This window comes from Ictalurus furcatus, chromosome 1, assembly GCF_023375685.1.
Source record: "Ictalurus furcatus strain D&B chromosome 1, Billie_1.0, whole genome shotgun sequence".
NCBI lineage: Eukaryota > Metazoa > Chordata > Actinopteri > Siluriformes > Ictaluridae > Ictalurus > Ictalurus furcatus.
The window spans coordinates 17,525,150-17,546,786 of record NC_071255.1 but is presented as its reverse complement, the minus strand read 5'-3'; the positions used below and the strand labels follow the sequence as shown (position 1 = coordinate 17,546,786).

Sequence of the window (21,637 nt, the reverse complement as noted above, 5' to 3'; positions counted from 1 at the left end):
CTGAGCAGAGGTTTTGCTCTAGTGTACAATAAAGAATTTGTATTCCATTCGAAGCACTGAAAGGCCAGAAGCAATGTTGCCCAGAACATTCCAGAAGGCTTAGTTCTCCATCCCCAACTGTTTCCCATGAACCTGACTTTGCACACACAGTGGTTGCTCTTTGGTCCTCTTAATTGCTAGAGTAGAAGGGTTCAACCTTTAATCTGAGGGAGACTGATATCAGATATTTCATGTTGAGAGTTACTTCCCTTCCTCATCTCCATATTTGATTGTGGTAACTATGGTGGTATTCTCACTTACTCTCGCATCACAACATTTTTTTAGGTTACATGCAGGATGATTATCTAGTGAGCAATGTATACAGACTCCTAATATTACAGGTGATCTACTGGCAGTTCCTAAATATATTTGTTTTTAACACCTTGCAGTACATTTTCAATTCAAATTATTCATATTTTAGTTAGCTCACGAACTTACATACAAAGCTTTGTGCCTAAACATATATTTTGCAAGAGTTTAGATATGACTATTAAAGTTAGTGTGAACTAGTAACACATGGGCTAAATCAGGCATGCAGGCAGTTTTGGGATTAGCCACAAATGTAGACAATAGTTCTTTTATAATCAGAGAGGGAAGATTGGGGTATATGTGTACAGTGAACGTTTTACATTTTCTGCTGTATGGTAAAACAACTGCAGGCTTTCTCGCTTTTGCATGTATCTTAACCACAAGTAAAGTTATAACATTTTTAAACTATGGTTACCCCCAGAAATGAAAAGGGGGACTCCACTATTGTGCAGGTGCTTCCAAGACATTTAGGCAGCTGGTGTCTGATTACAAACTGAAATGATTAGGCTTATGATTCACTGCAGCACAGAACTATACAATAACATGATCAAAGTGTGACATTTATTCACTGTGTGAGGAAATATTACTTAGCTTGCATGGTTTTTGGCACTGCTTTTGTTAAATTGTCTTCTTTCCTTGCAGATAGCCTAGGCATGATAAAAGTAAGATGATTCCTCATAGTTTTGGTGAAATATATTTTAACGTTTCATAAAGTTGAGGTCTCAACATAGTTTTGTCTTTTCTGGCTGTTTGCCAGAATTCAGCCACAGCAATATTGGTAAGATATAGACAAGCAAGTTAAATAGTGTGCAAAATGTGTGATAAATATTATAGGTTTGAGATATGAGGTTAAATATTTATGTTTTAAGATTAAATCTTAGATTCAGCCAATGAATATAGTAATAGAAATTCAGCATTTTTACAATAACTTCTTCGTAGAACTTATTGACAAAATGTCTCTAGAACCTGTATATAACAAAAACTATTCAGGCTACTATAATGCAATTGCTGAGGAAGTGTGCATCATTATACATGGATTACAAAAATACATTTTATGTAATAAATGTACGTGTATATACTTCAGCTTTGCTCGTGTAAATACACAAATGTATCCTCATAGTAACAGGTCATAATCTCTTACGTGTTAGAGTGTGGGAGCAATCGCATTTGTGCAAACTGATGGTTTTTCCAAGGTTTTCTTTTTGATTGTGGCTGCACATACAACATACTAACTACACAGGAACTGTCCACTTATTTAAAGTGTAATTTTTATATAGAAGTTATAATTCAGTTTAAGTGGACAGTCCTTGTGTAGTTAGCATGTATGTACTGTCATACTGCAGATTGGAGTTAATCCATCTCATGGATTTTGCTGAGTTAGCTTGTTATAGTGAAAACTTGGGGAGAAAAAAAAGTACTTGCCCCATGTCAGAATTATATTTTGTCAGATTTTATAGTGGATTGTAATGGCATGTAGATAGAGTCTGGCAGAAAAATTGACACAAAAGTTTGGCACTTCTTTCATGTCTTTGGTGTGCAAGGTATCAATTATGCAATCTTCACTTGTGAAAAGGTAACCCCCACCCCACCCCACTCCCTGAGCAAACCCCCCTTCCACTCGCCTAACCCCCTTAAGAAAAAGACCTCAGAAAAAGGTTGTGGACACTTATCAGTCTGGGATAGGATACAATGCCATTTTCAAGGCTCTGGGGCTCCACTGAGCTACAATCAGAGCCAAACTGTCCAAATGGAGAAAGTTTGGAACAGCAGTCAATCTTCCCATGAGTGGACGTCCTCCAAAAATGCAAGGCGTAAAATCATCCAGGAAGTGACAAAGAACCCAAGAGCAACATCTAAAGAACTGCGGGCTTTCTTGCCTGCTAAGGTCAGTATTAATTTCTCAACCATTAGAAAAACACAGGGCAAGAATGGCAGAGTAGCCCGACGGAAACCATTGCTAAACAAGAAGAATATAAATGCTTGCCTCAAGGTTGCCAAGAAACACCTAAATGATCCTCCTGAGTTCTGGAACAATGTTTTTGGACAGATGAATCTAAAGTGGAGCTTTGTGGGCAGCATGGGCCCTGTTATGTCTAGTGAAAACCTAAGAGTGGTTTTCAAAGCAAGAACCTCATACCAGCTGTGAAACATGGTGCTGGTAGTGTGATGGTTTGGGGATGCTTTGCTGCATCAGGACCTGGACACCTTGCTATCATTGAGTGAATTCTGCTCTGTATCAAAGAATGTCTATCACATTGTTCTGTTTTTGTTCCCTCACGGTCCATTCATTCATTATTAGTTTTTGGTTTAAGATGTCATTCAGTGTTAGAAATGTACACAATTTCAGGAATTCAGACTGGAGGCAAACACTTTCCCAGGACTGTTTATGAAAGGTAAAAACAAGAAAGAAAAAAAAACAAAACACTTGGTTCCTTAAATAAACCAAAACACTGGTACACTACAGTACCAAAATGTATGTTGACACCTGACCATGACACCCATATGTGGGCCTTAACCAAATTGTTGCCACAAAGTTGGAAGTGCACAATTAGATGTATTTGTATGCTGAAGCATGAAGATGCACCTGTGTAAAAAAAAACGTGAAGTCATGACTTCCCAAGGTTGGTTTGAAAGAACTCAAGTGACCTGCACAAAGCTCTGACCTCAGTCCCTCTGAACACCTTTGGGATGAACTGGAACATGGACTGCGACCCAGGCCTCCTCACCTAAAATCAGTGCCTGACCTCACCAATGCTCTTGTGTCTGAATGCACAAATCCCCACAGCCATGCTCCAAACTCTAGAAGAAAGCCTTCCCAGAAGACTGGAGGTTTTCCCAGAGAGGGGATGTTCTAAATACACTTATGGGTGTGATGTTCAGGTGTCCAGAAATATTTGGCCATATAGTGTACATACAGTATGTGTATTTACACAAATAGTTTCTTTGCTTCCTGAGGGGGTTAATTTAGAAGCATCTCTGATGGTGAAGCAATCAGATGTAAGATTCAACACAGAAAATTTAAGAGCTTCCCCAGATAAGTAAACCACAGAACTCCAGATTTAGCCTTTTTAAAGGGTGTGTGTACACTATGTGCATGACCTTTTAACTCTTTTTGCATGCAGAAGGTAAATCATTAACATAGTACTTTGCTATTCTATTACTGAACCAACTACCAGACTGTGTGAAATGAGGTCATTGCATTTCCTGTAAAAGAATAACAAGAAGCTGTATATTTACACACAAAGCTTTCTGGCATCTGTTTCTGATTTAAAGAATTTAGAAAAAGCTCTCTACAGGCAAACTGTTTACTTCTGATTTTCATTTACTTGACTCCTTTCTCCTTGATTTATTAGTTGAGGATCACTTTACAATTCATTTCCTTGCAGTTCTTTCAAACAGGTAAACTTTTGTTCACCTGTGCTCCTGGGATTGCATTAATGATCTTTTTCTTCAGCCTATAAAGCTTTAAGAAAAAATACATGCATTGTTGCATTTTGCAGCTTGGAATTTTGACTTTTCTCTGTTATGTGTACCACATTTTTGGAGCAAAAGTTTTTTCCCATGTCCATGTACACTTGCATAGAATATAGTGAGTCTGGGAAATTTGGGATTATGGCTAATGTGGCCTGTGGAGGACTGCATACAAAATGGACCAAAACAGTCTGAACACAGTATCTGAGCCACCATAGCTTTGTGGCTCAGTGGGTACAGCGATAAGAGATTTAGATACTATAGATTCATGTGGCAAAGATGGCATAGATGAGTGGGGAAGAGTGGGGGTTCTGCTGCCTCAAGGGGTTATTTATAGTTTGCCACTATGTCAGTCAGTTCAGCGCTACTACTGTGTGTATGGGATAGGGTAAGTGGTAAGTGTAAGGTTACACACACACACACACACACACACACGGAGCACTTTATTAAGGATACTAAGCTACTACTAGTGCCTCCCTTTGCTCTCATTTCTTCATTGCATGGATTCCACAAGATATTGGAAACATCCGGTTACTGCAAAGGCCACTGAATAAAAGTGTGCCAAGAAAACATTCCTCACACCATTACACCACCTCCACCAGCCTGGACTGTTGACACAAAGCAGGTTGGGTCCATGGATTCATGCTACTGGTGCCAAATTCTGACCCTACCAACTGTGTACCTCAGCAAAAATTGAGATTCATCAGACCAGGCTACGTTTTTTCGAGTCTTCAACTGTCCGGTCTTGGTGAGCCTGTGCCCACTGCAGCCTCAGCTTTCTGTTCTTGGTTGACAGGAATGAAACCTGATGTGGTTTTCTGCAGTTGTAGCCCATTCTGTGTTGCTTTTCTGCTGACCATGGTGGTAAAGAGTGCTTATTTGAGTTATTATAGACTTCCTGTCAGCTCAGAACAGTCTACTCATTCTCCTCTGATTTTTCTCATCAACAAGGTGTTTCAGCCTGCAGACCTTCCACTCACAGGATGTTTTTGTTGTTGTTGTTTGTTTTTCGCACCATTCTGTGTAAACTCTAGAGACTGTTTTGTCTGAAAATCACAGGAGATTTTCTGAAATATTCAAACAAGCCGATCTGGCACCAACAACCATGCCACAGTTAAAGTCACAGAGATCACTTTTTTTTCCTATTCTGATGTTTGATGTGAACATTGGCTGAAGCTCTTGACTTATATCTGCATGATTTTATGCATTGCGCTGTTGCCACACGATTGGCTGATTGGGTAACTGCAGTGATTGAGTAACTTCCTAGTGGACGGTGGGTGTCTGCATGCACAGATACTGTTTTAACTGCATGATGCATTTAAACTATATCTTCATATTAACCAGGTCACGGAATCATGAAGCTGTAGAATGTAACTTACCTGTTTCTGTGCCTCAGCTCTTCACATGCAGCATTTTCCATAACTTTACTGTCAGTTCTCAGTGCACCCACACAACACAGGGCCTGTTATTTTACTTTGACATGTTAAAACATCTTTCTACAATACCTAACAAATAAGGAAGAGGAGGAAAGGCTTGTTTAGGGTCCTATGTGATGCAGCAAGATTTTATCAGAAATATCACCTTTTTTGTGTAATTCCTTTTAAGGGTTGTGTTGGTAAATAAATATAGCAGTTAACCTAGTTCTTCATGTTTCATTGCAGAGTCAAGTAGTTTTACTCGTACAAACATCCCTATAGAGGAAATAAGTCGGTCCTATGTGATTTGCATTAGTAGAGGCTGGTGAGAGTGACAGGAAGTGTACCGGCGGCATGCGCGCTTTGTGCTGGACTCGTTGAGCACGAGCTCCTTAATTCACATGGTTATGTCATAATTTATTATGTAATACAGTACAGCCAGAGTGCCACACAGGCCTACTGTACTCTCTACTGTACTAGTAAATCCAATGTTTACTGAGGAAATGTTTATCACACCTTACTGTTACAACCTGACAAAGAAATTTCATCTAGGAATATTCTACAATTCAAAGCAATTCCAAACAAATCCATGTTTTCTCTGCAGGAGAAATGATTCAGCACTATTGCATCAGTAGCCCATAAGGACAATAGTTCTTTACTATGATGTTGCCTTGCCTATTTGAATTTATCTCAGGATTATTTCATGAGGTATGTCAGTGTAAAGACCAGTCAATAGACCAGCATTTCTAACATTATAGGTGCAGGTGCTGGAATAAATCTTTGAAATTATATATATATATATATATATATATAAAAAAATAATGGAGATCTACAGTGGCTTACATAATTCTTCACAATAATTATTCAAGGTTCCTCCAAGGTTCTCTGTAAAATTTGATCTACTTAATATATTTCATTTTTTGTTCCGTCTAACATTTTTTGTGTTGGTTAATGACTTTCATTGATTCATCTTCAGTAACTATTCTATCCTTGTCAAGACCAGGGGAATACCCTCTTGGATGGGATGTCAGTCCATGGCAGGTCAGCACACACACATTTTTACACATGCATTCACTCCTATAGGCACTGTAGCATAGCCATTGGGTCTAAATAGTGGCATGTTCTTGGAGGAAGGAGGAGAGAACAAAGAGAAAAACCCACATGAACATGGGGAGAATATGTGAAACTCCACACAGATAGTAACCCAATCTCAGGATCAAACCAGGGACCCTGGAGGCAGCAACCCTACCCACTGCACCATCCAATTAATGAAATATAATCCAAATTAAGTCTATTTAATTAAGTTCCAGCTTGTAACACTACAGAATATGGAAAAGTTCAAGGGGGTGAAGCCATAAGCCATTAAGGGCTAAATCAGGGCTTAATTTATCATCATGAAACATTCTATATGTGACATTTAGTTAGAGCATGGATGTTATGTATCAGAGAAGAAACGCTGGACTACAGTTTCCAGCAGTCAATGCACCGTACTACATTGCAGTCACATGACCACGTGCACCTGAATCACGTTCTTGTTAATGAGCACTCGTGTGTATAGCCACAGTTTGCACTGCACTCCTTGTCTTACATTTGTCTTTGGTTCATGTTTAGTCTTTGCCATAAGGTTTTAGTGTCTTTTGTGTTTTTGTCTTGGTCTTTATTAAACTTATTATCTGCAATTGCATCCGTCTCCGTCTCCAAATTGTTACAATGGAACATCTTAATATTGTAAATAATACAATATTTTAATAGGATGTAAAATCATCATTCTGGCAGAAGATATATTTTTTCACTAATTAAGTTAATTCCTAAAAGAGATTCATCTAACATGAATCCCCCCTGCTCCCTCCACCCCCACAAACACACAGATTTTATCTGCAGAGTTGCATGTTTTTCTTTTAGGCTAACCGATTTATTCTAAGAAAGCAACAACATTAATAAGATAGAGATATGTATGTAGTCATTTACTTGAATATAAAATATTAAAATCTATATAAAATATAAAATATACTGTGGGTAGGAAGGAGAAAAAGGAAATGTTACATGACAGGGAGTGTGTGTTTATATGTGTGTAGGTTTTATCGTTAATACCACAAATGGAAAAAATGGCACGGTGGATCTTCGTTTCAGTGTACCCACAGAAGCCCTGATGGAGAGCCAACCTGACCAGAGCCCACCTTATTCTCTCCCAAAATACAAACACACACACACGTGTAGAGAGAGAGAGAGAGTGAGAAAGAAAAATTGCTCACTGTGTGTGTCCTACATAGAGAAAGAGACGAGGGGCCCAGTGGAGAGCATGGGGACATTCTCAACCACACACTTACACTCACACGCACACACATAAACCAGAGGGGGACTGAAATCTGAAAACTGTACAAAACAGGCTTGATGTGATGAGAAAATTCTGAATTGAGCAGATTACGCAGTCTTGGACTTCCTGGATAATGCTCTTCTTTTATGGAATTTTGCGGTTCATATACTATATAATGTAAGGGAATGCCTGACCTTGTGTATTTCATAGACAATGAAATTCCTTAGACAGTTACTTATCAAACCTGATGCAAGAGATACTACGGTGCTGTGATTGTGTACATCTCATACTAAACAGTTTTAGGTCTTAAAAACTAAATACAACATAAAATAAAGGCAAGCTGAGTAAAGACACAATAGCTTTTACTTATTTTTTTTATTAAAGCAAACAAAAAGTTATCCTATCACCAATGTGGAAAAACTAATTGCCCCCTTAAACCTAAAATCTGGTTATGCCACCTTTAGCAGCAGTAAATGCAACCAAACTTATAAACCCAATTCCAAAAAAAAAAAAGATGGGACGCTGTGAAAAATGTAAATATAAACAGAATGCAATGATTTGCAAATCTCATAATATGTTATTCACAATAGAACATAGAAAACATATCAAATGTTTAAACTGAGTAAATGTACCATTTTAAGGAAAAAATAAGAATTTTGAATTTGATGGCCACAACACCTCAAAAAAGTTGGGACAGGGGCAACAGGCTGGAAAAATAAGTATTACTAAAAAGAAACAGCTGGAGGTTAATTTGCAACCGGTGAGTAATATGATTGGGTATAAAAAATATTATCTTAATGTTCTTCTGGGTTAGCAGTGGTTTACCCCTCACTACTCTTCCATGAAAGCCATTTTTGCCCAGTGACTTTCTGATAGTGGAGTCACGAACAGTGACCTTTATTGATGCAAGAGAGGCCTGTAGTTCCTTTGATGTTGTCCTTGGCTCTATTGTGACTTCCTGGATGAGTAGTTGCTGTGCTCTTGGAGGAATTTTGGAAGGTCGGCCTCTTCTGGGAAGGTTCACTACTGTGAGTTTTTCCATTTGGAGATATATTTTTTCACTGTGGTCCTTTGGAGTCCCAGAGCCTTTGAAATAGCTTTGTAACCCTTCCCAGAATGATGTATTTCAATCACCTTCTTCCTTATCATTTCTGGAATTTCTATTAATTTTGGCATAATGTGTTACAGGGTAAGAGCTTTTAACCACCTTCATGTTGTTGAAAAGTTCTGTTTAAGTGTTAATTTGATTTAACAGGATTTGCAGTAATCAATCCTGGTTGTGTCTACTCCAGCTGAACCCCATTATGAATGCAGTTCCATAGATTTGGGGAATTAGTAACTACGGGGGCAAATACATATTCACACAGGCCCAGTTGGTATTAGATAACTTTTGTTTCAATAAATAACATTATCATTTAAAAACTGTATTTTGTGTTTACTCAGATTGCCTTGGATGTATCTTAGATTTTGTTTTAATTTCTGAAACAATATGTTATGAGATAAACACAAAATCAGAAGAAATCGGGATACTATTTCAGGAAACACTTTTTCACAGCACTACATATAGGTATATGCCCAGTGGGAACAGACTAATGTGGCATCACCACATGAGAATATAAACTGAATGGGTCGTATTAAATGACTACTGTCATTCATGTGCTAAGACCACAGTTTCTCTCACGATATGAATGTATCTTCTTCAGATGTGGACAGCACGTCACTCATTACCGTAATGCTTTATATTATTCAGATCTTTTTACTGGAATAATAAAAGAAGGGGGAGGGGGAACAACAAGGTATATGAGATGTACAAGTTAAAAACTAATTGCAGAGTAAGAAATACATCATCAAACACATTTTTGTGTGTGATATTTAGTTATCAGATTTCAGATTTCTGAACCACAGGTAGAAACATCTCACAGATAAACTTTACTTTTATTCAAGTTGTCTAGCAAACAAGCACTTCAGTTGTTACAAAGACCAATCTAGAACCCACTTTGGTTGTCCCAATAAGGAAAACCTTACAGGTACTTTGTAGAGCCCAACAACATTTTTTTTCTAATAGTGTAGTATTATTTGCTCTCACTAACACCCAAAAGACAGATCCAGTTTCTTTTACTGTGTTTTGGACCTTGGTTTTGTTTTTCTCACTCTTATGGACAAAACCAACATACATTCCCAAAGCTGGCTGAATGTTTGGCCAAGTGCTTTTCAAAGAACAGCCTATACAAGGCTTTACCACACATTTAAGACCACACATTATAAAGATCAGATAAACATATAGCATGTTTTGCTCCATGAATATTTGAATAGATTAATATAAACATACACCTAAGAAATTCTTTATTGAAAATAAAGGAATTCAAAAAATCCAATGTGTATCTATAGATACAATAGTATATTTTTAATATATTTAAATCATTGCATCTACCCATCAATACATTACTAGCTGCAAGTTATTTTAACAAGTGGCTATTAGTGGTGATTTTATAATCCATCAAGAACATTATTATTTCTAATACATATGGTATCTTCAGGCTTGGGGAGTATTGGAATACATGTAATGTTGTTACGTAATCATGTAACTGGTTACAGGTAATCAGGTTACAGTTACATCAAAAAACAAAGTAATCAGATTACAGGTACATTTTGTCAAAAATGGGAATACTATCATGATATTTTCTTTTCATTTAAAACCAAAGAAATTAATCTTTTGACATAAAATAATATAGACAGCTGCTTGATTATAGCTCTGGTTCTCTCCTGCTAGTCATGACTCACGTGAGCAACTTCCTGGGCATGAGCAAATAAATTTTGTGCAAAGTGAATTTTGGAGAAATTAACACAAATTGTTCTCTGAAATGCTTTTGTTAGGGTGATCATACGTCCTCTTTTTTGGACCTTAAAAAAGCATATAAATTTGAGAAAATGTCCGGGATTCAGCTATAGTTTCATTATGATGTGCTTATAGTCTAATACTGTAACGTGTGCACATATTTGCATTGCTTTAACCCCTCTCTGCAATTCGCGCCTTCTCTTACATCAATTGGTCGATTATAATTGATGTAAGCTGGCATTCAGAAGAATGTCTATAACCCCTCTCTGCAATTCGCGCCTTCTCTTACATCAATTGGTCAATTATAATTGATGTAAGCTGGCTATGTCTATATATATGATGCTATATATAAGAATGTCTATATATATGATGCTAATAAATGAAATAAATAAAAAAGGTGTCCTCTTTTTGGAAAACCAGAATATGTGATGTAATGCTACCCACAACAGGGACAGTGATCTTTTATTTATTTATTTATTTATTTTTATAAAAACAAAGCCAAACATGTTTTTAAATAAGCTCTAAAATAAGCTCTAAATAAAAGTATTTTAGATCATATTGCTTTTCTCTTGACTTTATTTACAATATGTGACCCTGAAGTAATCCAAAAATAATCAGATTACATTATTCATATTGTGATACTGGGATTACATTAAAGATGACATTTTTATGAAGTAATCTGTAACTGTAACGGAATACATTTTTACAAGTAACCCTCCCAACCCTGGGTATATTCACAAACCCATTCAAAGGCCTAACAAAATAATACCTTAAATGTGAATACTTATCTTGAACAGTTAGATGTTAGAATACAGCTAGAATACATAGAGAGGTAGAGGAGGTAACATTTCTCATGGCACTTCAAATGAGGTCCATTGTGGACCAACTGTTATGAATAGTGCTGTAAAGAGAGACAGAGACAGACAGTGATTTTATAATTTTTTAACATTGAATTGAACATCAAGCATCTATGAATTCATTAAAGTAATGTGCACCCTATGTGATTCAGTGATTAAGACTGCTATGCACAATAGATTGTTCTTGCACTCTGGCTGACCGGCCTTTTCAGCAGACATATTTCTTGGCACCTATAGCTGTTTTCTATACGTTGTCTAGCTTCAAATTGTGTGCCGTGAAGTTGGCTAAGTAAAGACAGACTCCATTACTACATTACAGGATAAAACATGCTGCAGAATATAACACTAGTGCCAAAAAGTAGAACTCAACACCGAGGATACCTCCACCTCCAACAAGTCTAGTCTTACTTGTTACTAACTTGTATGCTAGAACTACCCTTAAAATATACTTCAAACAGGAAGGGAGCTATATTGAAAAATTATTTCAGACATTTGACCTTGTTGTGACCTTAACCCAGTTTGGCTCAATTACAAAATCTATTTATTCCATTTTATCTGCTGAGAGAGAGAGAGAGAGAGAGAGAGAGAGAGAGAGAGAGAGAGAGAAAGAGAGAGAGAGAGCGAGAGAGAGAGAGAGCTATACATACTGTACATAAAGTGGGCAATGTCAGTTTATTGTGTGTTTGTACAATGCACAATGTACAATTTGTAATTTTGGCACATAGAACACTTGATGTGAAATCAAATGCCTATCGCAGTCTGTGCCCTACAGGGATATTTATGTTCTTTTTCACCGTTACTGAGTGAATATATTATAGAAATCACAAAATCAATATATTGAAGCCCTGTACTCTAGAAAGTATATCACTTGCTAAGCATGTGTGCATCTCATGAGGAAACACACATGCATTTACATGCACATGTCACTCACTACTGAACATGTGAATACACTCATGGAGCACTTTATTACAAACTCCTGTACACCTACTCATTCATGCAATTATCTAATCAGATAATCGTGTGTCAGCAGTACAGTGCATAAAACCATTCAGATATGATCAGCCTCGGGTAATGTTCACATCAACCATCAGAATGGGGAAAATGTGATCTCAGTGATTTTGACTGTGGCATGATTGCTGGTGCTAGACGGGCTGGTCTGAATATTTCTATAACTGCTGAACTCCTGAGATTTTCACACACAACAGTCTCTAAAGTTTACTCAGAATGGTGCAGTAAAGAAAAAACATCCAGTGAGCGACAGTTCTGTGAATGAATATGCTTTGTTCATGAGAGAGGTCAAAGGAGATTGACCAGACTGTTTTGAGCTGACAGAAAGGCTACAGTAACTCAGAAAACCACTTTGTGCAGTTGTGGTGAGCAGAAAAGCATCTCAGAATGCACAACACATCGAACACTGAGGCAGATGGGCTACAACAGCAGAAGACCATGTTGGGTTCTGTCAGCCAAGAACAGAAAGCTGAGTCTGCAGTGGGAACAGGATCATCACAACTTGGCAGTTGAAGACTGCCCCCCCCCAAAAAAAAAGTAGCCTGGTCTGATGAATCTCGGGTTCTACTGAGGTACACAAATGGTAGGGTGAAAATTTAGCACTAACAGCATAAATCCATGGACCCAACCTGCATTGGGTCAGCAGTCCAGGCTGGTGGAGGTGGTGTAAAGGTGTGGGAATGTTTTCTTGGCACACTTTGGACACGTGAACACCAATCAATCATGACTTGAATGCCACAGCCTATTTGAGTGTTGTTGCTGACTATGTAAATCCCTTCATGGCCACAATTTACTCATCTTCTAATGGTTATTATCATGCTGGAAACGCACCATGTCACAAAGCAAAAGTCGTCTCAAACTGGTTTCATGAACATGACAATGAGTTCAGTGTTCTGCAGTGGCCTTCCAAGTTACTGGATCTGAATCCAATGGAACACATTTGGGATGTGGTAGAATGGGAGATTTGCAGCATTTAAGTGCACCTGAAAAATCTGCAGGAATTGCATGATGCAATTATGTCAACATGGTCCAGAATCTCAAAGAAATGTGACCAAGAATTGAGGCTGTTTTGAGAGCAAAGGTAGGTCCTACCCAGTATTAGCATAGTGTTCCTAATAAAGTGTTCAGTGAGTGTAGTATTCTGTCAAGCCAAGTGAGTTCTCTCAGTTCAGTAGCACATTATTTATCATTTCAAGATTGCAGTAGTCAATAGTACTGTTGTACATGCACATAATGTATAACAACATATTTAAACATGTAAAATTACCCTGTAAATGGTCATGTGTTTTAATGTGTTTAATGAGTGTTTGTGGTGGTCTACCTGTAGCCTCTGTGTGTAATTTGGATTCATCAGTGCTGGTCATTCTACAGGTTACAAAGATTTTTTTGCCCTCAATCCGATCCAGAGCACCGTGAAGCACAACTACACTACCCAGTGGTACCGGACTGTGTATGGACAAAAGACAAGAAAGAGGATGTTGGTTAGTAAGATTGTTTGGTATTGTTCTGGAATGATCTCTCTCATAATAGTACAAAAAAATAATATCTAACTCTAAATGGACTTTTGACTTAGTTGGTAGCACAAAGGATTACATGTAATGAATAATTATTATAGTAGTAGTAATAATAATAATCATCATCATTATTATTAAGAACAATAATAATTGTGAATGTGAAACCTAGAGTTTGCAAGTATGAGACTAAACACTCATGCAGGAATTGCATGATTCCACAATTCCAGCATATTCATTCAAAACAAAACAAAATAATGTCTGTAAAAACTCCTGTAAGACTGTAAAATACCTACTAAACACAATGAAACAAGGTGGGTATGGTGGTGATTTTGCACTTCTGAACCTTTGAGGTAGGAGAGTCTGGGTACCTGCGATAGTTGATATTGAGGTTGGCAGTCATAACAGGCCCAACCAGGTAACCAGCGAGAGTACCTGTCACCGTATCGATCATGGTAGCGATTGCTCCACCATGCACATGTCTGCGGCACAGGAAATCATTTTTACACCACTTCCTTTGTTGTTAGGGGATTTCCCCCTTCTTTCACTAACAGGAGTACATGCTATTTTTCCATTCAGTGTCCTATTTAGATTATTATAGGTTCAGACATCACTCACTGGTTTAAAAAAAAGAAAGAAAGAAAAAAAAAGACTCGGTTAACGTTGTCTTTGCTAAATCACACTTTTGAATGTATGATAAGTAAGATAGTGCTTGCTCACCCAGGAGGTCCCTCCAGTAGATGCCCAGCCTGGAACACACACACACATCTCTTCTCCTGCTTGTTCATAAAAACCACATACTCGAACGCTGCCCCATGCTCTTTTATGTTCCTTGTGAAGAGTCTAGCTTTAGACTGGATTATTTTACTCAAGTATACTCCTCCTACCAGATGCAACAAAAAAATTTTTACTTTTTTCTTCAAATTATGCATTTTAAGGCATTGCACAGCAATTTGAAAGGCTGAGATAACAGAATTATGTAATAACAAATTGTATATCATGGAATACTTGTCTGTAATGCTAGTAGAGGACCACAGAGCAAAAACACAGACACACTTAAATATAAGACTATAAGGCCAAGTGTTAAAAGGCGTTTTAATGAGATGACGACAATTTTATCCCCAAGTTTCATGCAAATGAAACAATGGTGTGTTGAACAATGGAACACAAATTGTTCTCTGAAATACTTTTGTTAACGTGACCATATGTCCTCTTTTTCCCGGACATGTCCTCTGTTTTGGACGTTAAAAAAGCGTCTAAATTTGAGAAAATGTCCGGGATTCGGCTTTAGTTTCATTATGATGTGCTTATGGTCTAATATTGCATCAAGTGTGCACATATTTGCATTGCTTTAACCGCTCTCTGTAATTCCCGCCGTCTTGTACACCAACTGGTCGATTATAAAAGGCTTGCAGAAACTATTGGTTAAATTCCTGCCTCTCAACCATTAGCCTACTCTCAGCGAGCACATGAAGGTGAAGCGCTGTTGTGTACGGCGTCAAACAGTTGCTTGACAACATCAGAAAATGCCAGCTATCCTGAGTCAAAACAATGCTCATGGCCATATAAGGTCATTTTTAATTTCATGTTATCACCTTGCTTCATATTACATGGCCATTCAAATGTCTAAATGATGGCAGAAGACACACTCATGGCATCCGATTTTATTTTATTCCATGGAATAAACGTGGGCAGAGTGAAACCAATTTTATATATTATATATATATATATATATCTATATCTATATATATATATATATATATATATATATAATATAATATTATATCTATCTATCTATATATATATATATATATTATATATAAAATATAATATAATATAATATAACATAATATATTATATATATATATATATATATATATATATATATATATATATATATATATATATATATATATATATATATATATATATATATATATGTGTGTGTGTGTGTGTGTGTGTGTGATGCTAATAGTGTGTCTTTTTCAGTGTATTAAAGTCTGCATTCATAGTAACACTGTTTTGAATGCTGTTAAGACACACACACTCCCCCGCCAAAAATGGTGTCCTCATTTTGGAAACCAGAATATGGTCACCCTAACTTTTGTGATGTAATGTTACCCACATCAGGGACAGTGATCCTTTAGATCTTTTATTTATTTTTATTAAAAACAAATCCAAACATTGAACATGTCTTTAAGCTCTAAAATAAGCTCTGAATAAAAGAACTTTAGATCATATTGCTTTTCTCTTGACTTTATTTACAATATGTGACCCTGAAGTTATCCAAATCAGGTTACATTACTTTCATATTGTGAATACATTTTTAAAGTAACCCTCCCCTGCACGTGAAATACAACATACTATAATAGTGAACCCTTCTAACTAACTTACCACTTTTAAAGTTTAAATTGGGAAACTGCAAAGTAATTATTTGCTTTTGAAAGCTACTTTTGCACAAGGACAACATAAAAGCATACTTTCTTAAAGTATTTAAGGAAAAAGGCATATTGTACATTGTTAAATGACATTTGTGTAACAGAATGCGTCTTAATAATTTTCCTTATTAAGAAAATCACCAATGAGGGACAGGCTAGCTAGAAAACAACCAGCTACAGCAGCAAGAAAGTCTGGCTTGGCTCGGGAAAACATATCCAGGTGATTTCAATATTTTTTTCTTATAGTTTGACTGCTTGGGTCTGAATTTTTAACAATCAGACATATATTCCTTAAGAGACGTAGTGTGCCTTGGAAGTGCTTGTAATTTTTTTCTACAATAAAACAGGAAGCAGAATAACCACAGCGTTGAGTAAGCCTTTAAGCTCTACTCTAGGTGGAGAAAATAGGGGGAAACTAATCCCCAGTCACACACCTGTAGCATATTTGAGAGAGCGGTTGTAACTGGGAAGCTTGCGCCAAGGCCTCTTCTCGGTTTCTTCAGCATTAACCTCACACAGTGCATTATAACGATCATAAACGTCCTGCATCTCTGCATTCCAGGATGCATTGGGCTGGCTGAAGTCCCGTGGGCTCACACTGAAGGGCCATAGCGACATCTTCTGGGTAAACAGATGACAGAAGTCAGACAACGTTCTGATATATGTAGCTGTAGTTGATTTGCCACTGTCACTGAACTTTTTTATACTGCCAGTATAAAAGAAAGAAATAAAAAAAACTATATATACACACACAACATAAATAATCATTAATCATGTGTTTAAACATGTCATAGAAGATTAGTGCATTCTGCTCACTCCTCAGCACTAATATTATACTGTTGTCTTTCGAAGAAATGGCTCTGTGGTTGCGTCTGTATATCCCTAAAACCCTACTATACAGTAAGTGAAAAGCAGTACGCCAAAGAAGAAGTGTGTCCGAATTTTCAGTATTCATAAAACAGTAGGGGAGAAATCCCTGGATGACCCTACTGCTTCCGCAGAGATTCTGCAGTATGGAAGCAATGCACACTGTGCTATCCCATGAGGCAACAGGACTGCCGTGGAAGAGCTGTCAGAATCAAAAATGGCATACTACCCACCCTTACTCCTTGGTACGTCTATACTACACACCCATACTGATCAGTACGTCCATACTACACACCCATACTGATCAGTACGTCCATACTACACACCCATACTGATCAGTACGTCCATACTACACACCCATACTGATCAGTACGTCCATACTACACACACATACTCATTAGTACGTCCATACAGCACACACATACTCATTAGTACGTCCATACTACACAAACATGCTCATGAGTACATCCATACTACACACCCATATTCATCAGTACGTCCATACTACACACATAATACTCATCAGTACGTCCATACTACACACCCATACTCATCAGTACGTCCATACTACACACCCATACTCATCAGTACGTCCATACTACACACCCATACTCATCAGTACGTCCATACTACACACCCATATTCATCAGTACGTCCATACTACACACCCATATTCATCAGTACGTCCATACTACACACACATGCTCATCAGTACGTCCATACTACACACACATGCTCATCGGTTACGTCCATAAATACTCATCAGTACGTCCATACTACACACACATACTCATGAGTACATCCAAACTACACAAACATGCTCATGAGTACGTCCATACTACACACACATACTCATTAGTACATCCATACTACACAAACATGCTCATGAGTACGTCCATACTACACACACATACTCATCAGTACGTCCATACTACACACATAATACTCATCAGTACGTCCATACTACACACACATACTCATGAGTATATCCAAACTACACAAACATGCTCATGAGTACGTCCATACTACACACACATACTCATTAGTACATCCATACTACACAAACATGCTCATCATTACGTCCATACTACACACACATACACACATACACATCAGTAAGTTCATACTACACACATATACTGATCAGTCCCCTCTTAATTCAAGCTTACCTGCGCCCATATGAGAAGCTGCCACGTTAAATTGCTTCTAATTGAGATGTCACGTGACCAGTAAAAGCTCTTCAGCATTTAAACGGATGTGACTGTACGTGTACAGGAGACTGAACTTACCGACAGGCCTCGCGCGTTTACGCTTGCTGAGTACCAAAGCTCCGGGATTTTAACTAGAGACCGCTTAGAGACAGCATCCTGACACAGTGTAGGATAATGAGGAATAAACCTCCTCACGGCGTGTAAACAGCGTAGTATCATAATGAACTGATATCAGTGTTAATACTCTGAACATGCTATCTGCTTATTCAAAACATGACGTAACTGGTCTAGCTCGTGAGCTACTAACTAACATGAATGAGTCGGCTGATAGATTATGCACACTGTCATAGTTTATAAGGAGCCGGTAATAATATTTTCTGAAGAACTGGCCGCCAGCAGAACCTAGAAAATAACCCTGTGCCGGTGACTTTCAATGCCGCTAATGACACCGGTGTCAGATGATACTCCTACTTCCTGGAGATGAGGGGGAGAGCTCCAATTCAGAAACCAAACCCTCCACTACTTCCATCTAGGGGACAATGCTGCGGGTATCATCAATTTTCAAACTAAACCAGTTCCATGCAATGACCTCACATTTATACTAATATTATGTAATTACGGTCAGAAAACACAAGTTATAATCCTGCGTAATGAATTTCGGTGTGTTGAGTTCAGAGTGAAATTAGGGAAAGTGTCTAGTGTTTAAGTGTAGGTTAGGTTGGACCTGACAATCGGATGTGTTGGAGGGAAACATGCAGATGCATGTATTTTATTTATTTATTTATTTTTTACATTTCTAAGTCATGCAGTAAATACAGTGAGAATACTAACACGAACATAAACAAAGATCAGGGTTAAGCGTTTCTTATTTAAAAGACATCCGTGTGTGATGAGGCGCTTTTGTTCTATTAGTGAAGAGTCGTTTGTGAATGAGTCGACTCGTTGAGGTGTTTTTTTTAAGTGAGCCGACTCTTTTCTGATCCGGTTTTTACGTTAAGGTTTAGCGGTGTAATATATTCTTCAGTATTTTATATGTCTGTTTTTGTTCAGTGCAACCGTGATCTAAGTGCTTCTAGTGAATTATTAATATTTGAGTAGTATTTCACAGTTAACGATTCAGGTCAGAAAGTTGAAAGTGTGTTCGACTCTTTATTTCTTCGCCTGAGACAGTATGATGGTCCGCGTGTACTGCGGCGTGATTATAAAAATGATAATAATTTAGAGATAATACTGTGTAATGATTTGCGAACACCATCAACTTTGGTTTTGATTAAAAAAAAAAAAAAAAAAAAAACAGCCAAATGAGTCGGCTCTTATTATATGAGCTGAAACGATGACTCTGAATCACTACTCTGCAAGTACTATTGAAATCACGTGACCGGAACTATTACACGTTTCCTTAACAACTGGACTGATGGCTTCCATAACTACCATTTGAAGCCAGCGATGGCTGGATGTTCTGCTGAAAAATAAGTCCACTTATCGTTTTTTTGTATTATAAGAACCTAAATATTGTTGAAATGTCTGGTCAAAGCAAACAGCGTTTTAGGAACATACTTGCGCAGAGAGAAAAGGACAAAATAGAGGTAATGGTGAACACACATTCTGCTTGCCTGACCGGTTGTCACACACTAAAACCAGTGAATATTTGGAAAATGTATTTCACTTGTCATTCTTGTTTCTAGAAAGTTGAGAAAAAGACAGTCAGACTTACTCAACTGGAAAGGTTTGTTTTCTACCTTTGGATGTCTCTCTCTCTCTCTCTCTCTCTCTCTCTCTCTCTGTGTGTGTGTGTCGTTCACTCTCTCTCTCTCTCTCTCTCTCTCTGTGTGTGTGTGTGTCGTTCACTCTGTCTCTCTGTCTCTCTCTCTCTCTCTCTCTGTGTGTTGTTGGCTCTGTGTCTGTCTCTCTGTGTCTGTCTGTCTCTCTCTCTCTCTCTGTGTGTCTCTCTCTGTCTCTCTCTCTCTGTGTGTGTGTCGCTCACTCTGTCTCTCTGTGTCTGTCTCTCTGTGTCTGTCTCTCTGTGTCTGTCTCTCGCTCTGTCTGTCTGTCGCTCGCTCTGTCTGTCTATGTCTGTCTCTCTGTGTCTATCGCTCTCTCTCTTTCTTTCTGTCACGCTCTCTCTCTCTGTCGTGCTCTCTGTCATGCTGTGTGTCTGTCTGTGTGTGTGTCTGTGTACTGAGCCTTGAATTAGTGTAGTGACTGTAGCCTATGGTGCAAAACTCATTAACAAACCGCAAAAGCAAATTAGAAAACATCTCAACAAAAAAAACACGAAAATAAATTCAGAAACACTGTAACTGGTATGTGATTATTCAATAAGGGCCTAACTTTTACATTTTGAGTTAGTGTTTCCAAATTATTTGAACACATGCTATCATGTCATGTCACTGTCACGTCTGCTGTGGTGGGAAATGTTCAGCACCCATATCATATGTGGTTCTCAAAGGTTCTATGATGGTCTCTTTCCAGTTTCAGAGAGAATGCCTAGCAAGAGTTTAGCTACATACACTAGTTACTGTCCTATTTATATGTTAGATCTTCCTGCTAAAATAGTCATTGTAAAATAATATATTTCTGCTTCTGTTTTCTGCTCAGATCTCTTGTTCAGATGTTCTTCCAAGTCTAATCAAATTACATAACCAGAGAAAGTCTAAAAACAGATTTAGCCTTTGTTTAAAAAAAAAAAAAAAAAATCTTCACTATGCTGTCATTCACTGATCCTGATATAACCGGTTTATCTCTTTCCAGGATGATTATTGTTACACACAGGTTAGAAATTGAAGAAGCCACCCAATCTGGTTTTGCCAAGGCCTTGTTGCGTGAGAAGCTCGCCCAACAGAGAGAGGCTAGGTTGAGTCATGTTGCTCTCATTCTGGTAGGTAGAGGGAGTCATAGAATTTGGTCATCTTCTTTTCACTGTACAGTGGATATAAAACATCTACACACCCCTGTTAAAATGGCAGGTTTTTGTGATATACAAAAGGAGACCGAGATAAATCTTGTCGGAAACATCTCTATCTTTATTGTGAGATTGCAACCTAAAAATTAAAGTAAAAAACAGTAAGATCCATTGGTGGGGTTTGAAAAATAAAAAATGTTGAATAGCCTGGTTGTATGTGTGCACACCCTTAAACTAATACTTAGCTGAAGTACCTTTTAGATTTTATCACAGAATTAAATCTTTTTGAGTAAGGGTCAATCAGTTTCGCACATCCTGACAATATTTTGATATTTTGCCATTCTCCCTTGCAGAAGAATTCTAACTGTCAAATTGTTTGGGCATCTCCTGTGCATAGCCCTCTTCAGGTCATCCCACAGATTTTCAATTGAATTTAGGTTTGGACTTTGAACTTGTTTT

The 21,637-nt window shown here is 37.7% G+C and overlaps 1 protein-coding gene across 3 annotated transcripts; it reads right to left on the bottom strand.

Annotated features, from left to right (window-relative positions):
- Positions 1 to 8,989: 8,989 nt before the first annotated feature.
- On the bottom strand, positions 8,990 to 18,707 carry them4 (thioesterase superfamily member 4). 3 transcript variants are annotated; one of them, XM_053630218.1, is made up of 6 exons: positions 18,355 to 18,707; positions 16,633 to 16,819; positions 14,481 to 14,643; positions 14,132 to 14,242; positions 13,571 to 13,695; positions 8,990 to 11,285 (listed from the first exon to the last, which is right to left on the bottom strand). In XM_053630218.1, the coding sequence occupies exons 1-6, from the start codon at positions 18,493 to 18,495 to the stop codon at positions 11,236 to 11,238; spliced, it is 777 nt and encodes a 258-aa protein (XP_053486193.1). In that variant the 5' UTR covers positions 18,496 to 18,707; the 3' UTR covers positions 8,990 to 11,235. The 3 variants fall into 3 exon arrangements, with proteins under 3 accessions (XP_053486193.1, XP_053486194.1, XP_053486195.1); XM_053630219.1 differs by having other exon boundaries at positions 16,633 to 16,816; XM_053630220.1 differs by lacking the exon at positions 18,355 to 18,707 and adding an exon at positions 18,235 to 18,344 and having other exon boundaries at positions 16,633 to 16,816.
- Positions 18,708 to 21,637: the final 2,930 nt, after the last annotated feature.

Excerpts from the sequence above, each read along its gene's own strand:
- them4 (XM_053630218.1), bottom strand. The coding sequence starts at position 18,495 with ATGATACTACGCTGTTTACACGCCGTGAGGAGGTTTATTCCTCATTAT. Across the intron at positions 14,644-16,632 it reads CTCTCTCAAATATGCTACAG|GAGGAGTATACTTGAGTAAA; the intron begins GTGTGTGACTGG and ends TGCATCTGGTAG. Across the intron at positions 13,696-14,131 it reads CTCAATATCAACTATCGCAG|TCCGGTACCACTGGGTAGTG; the intron begins GTACCCAGACTC and ends GTCCATACACAG.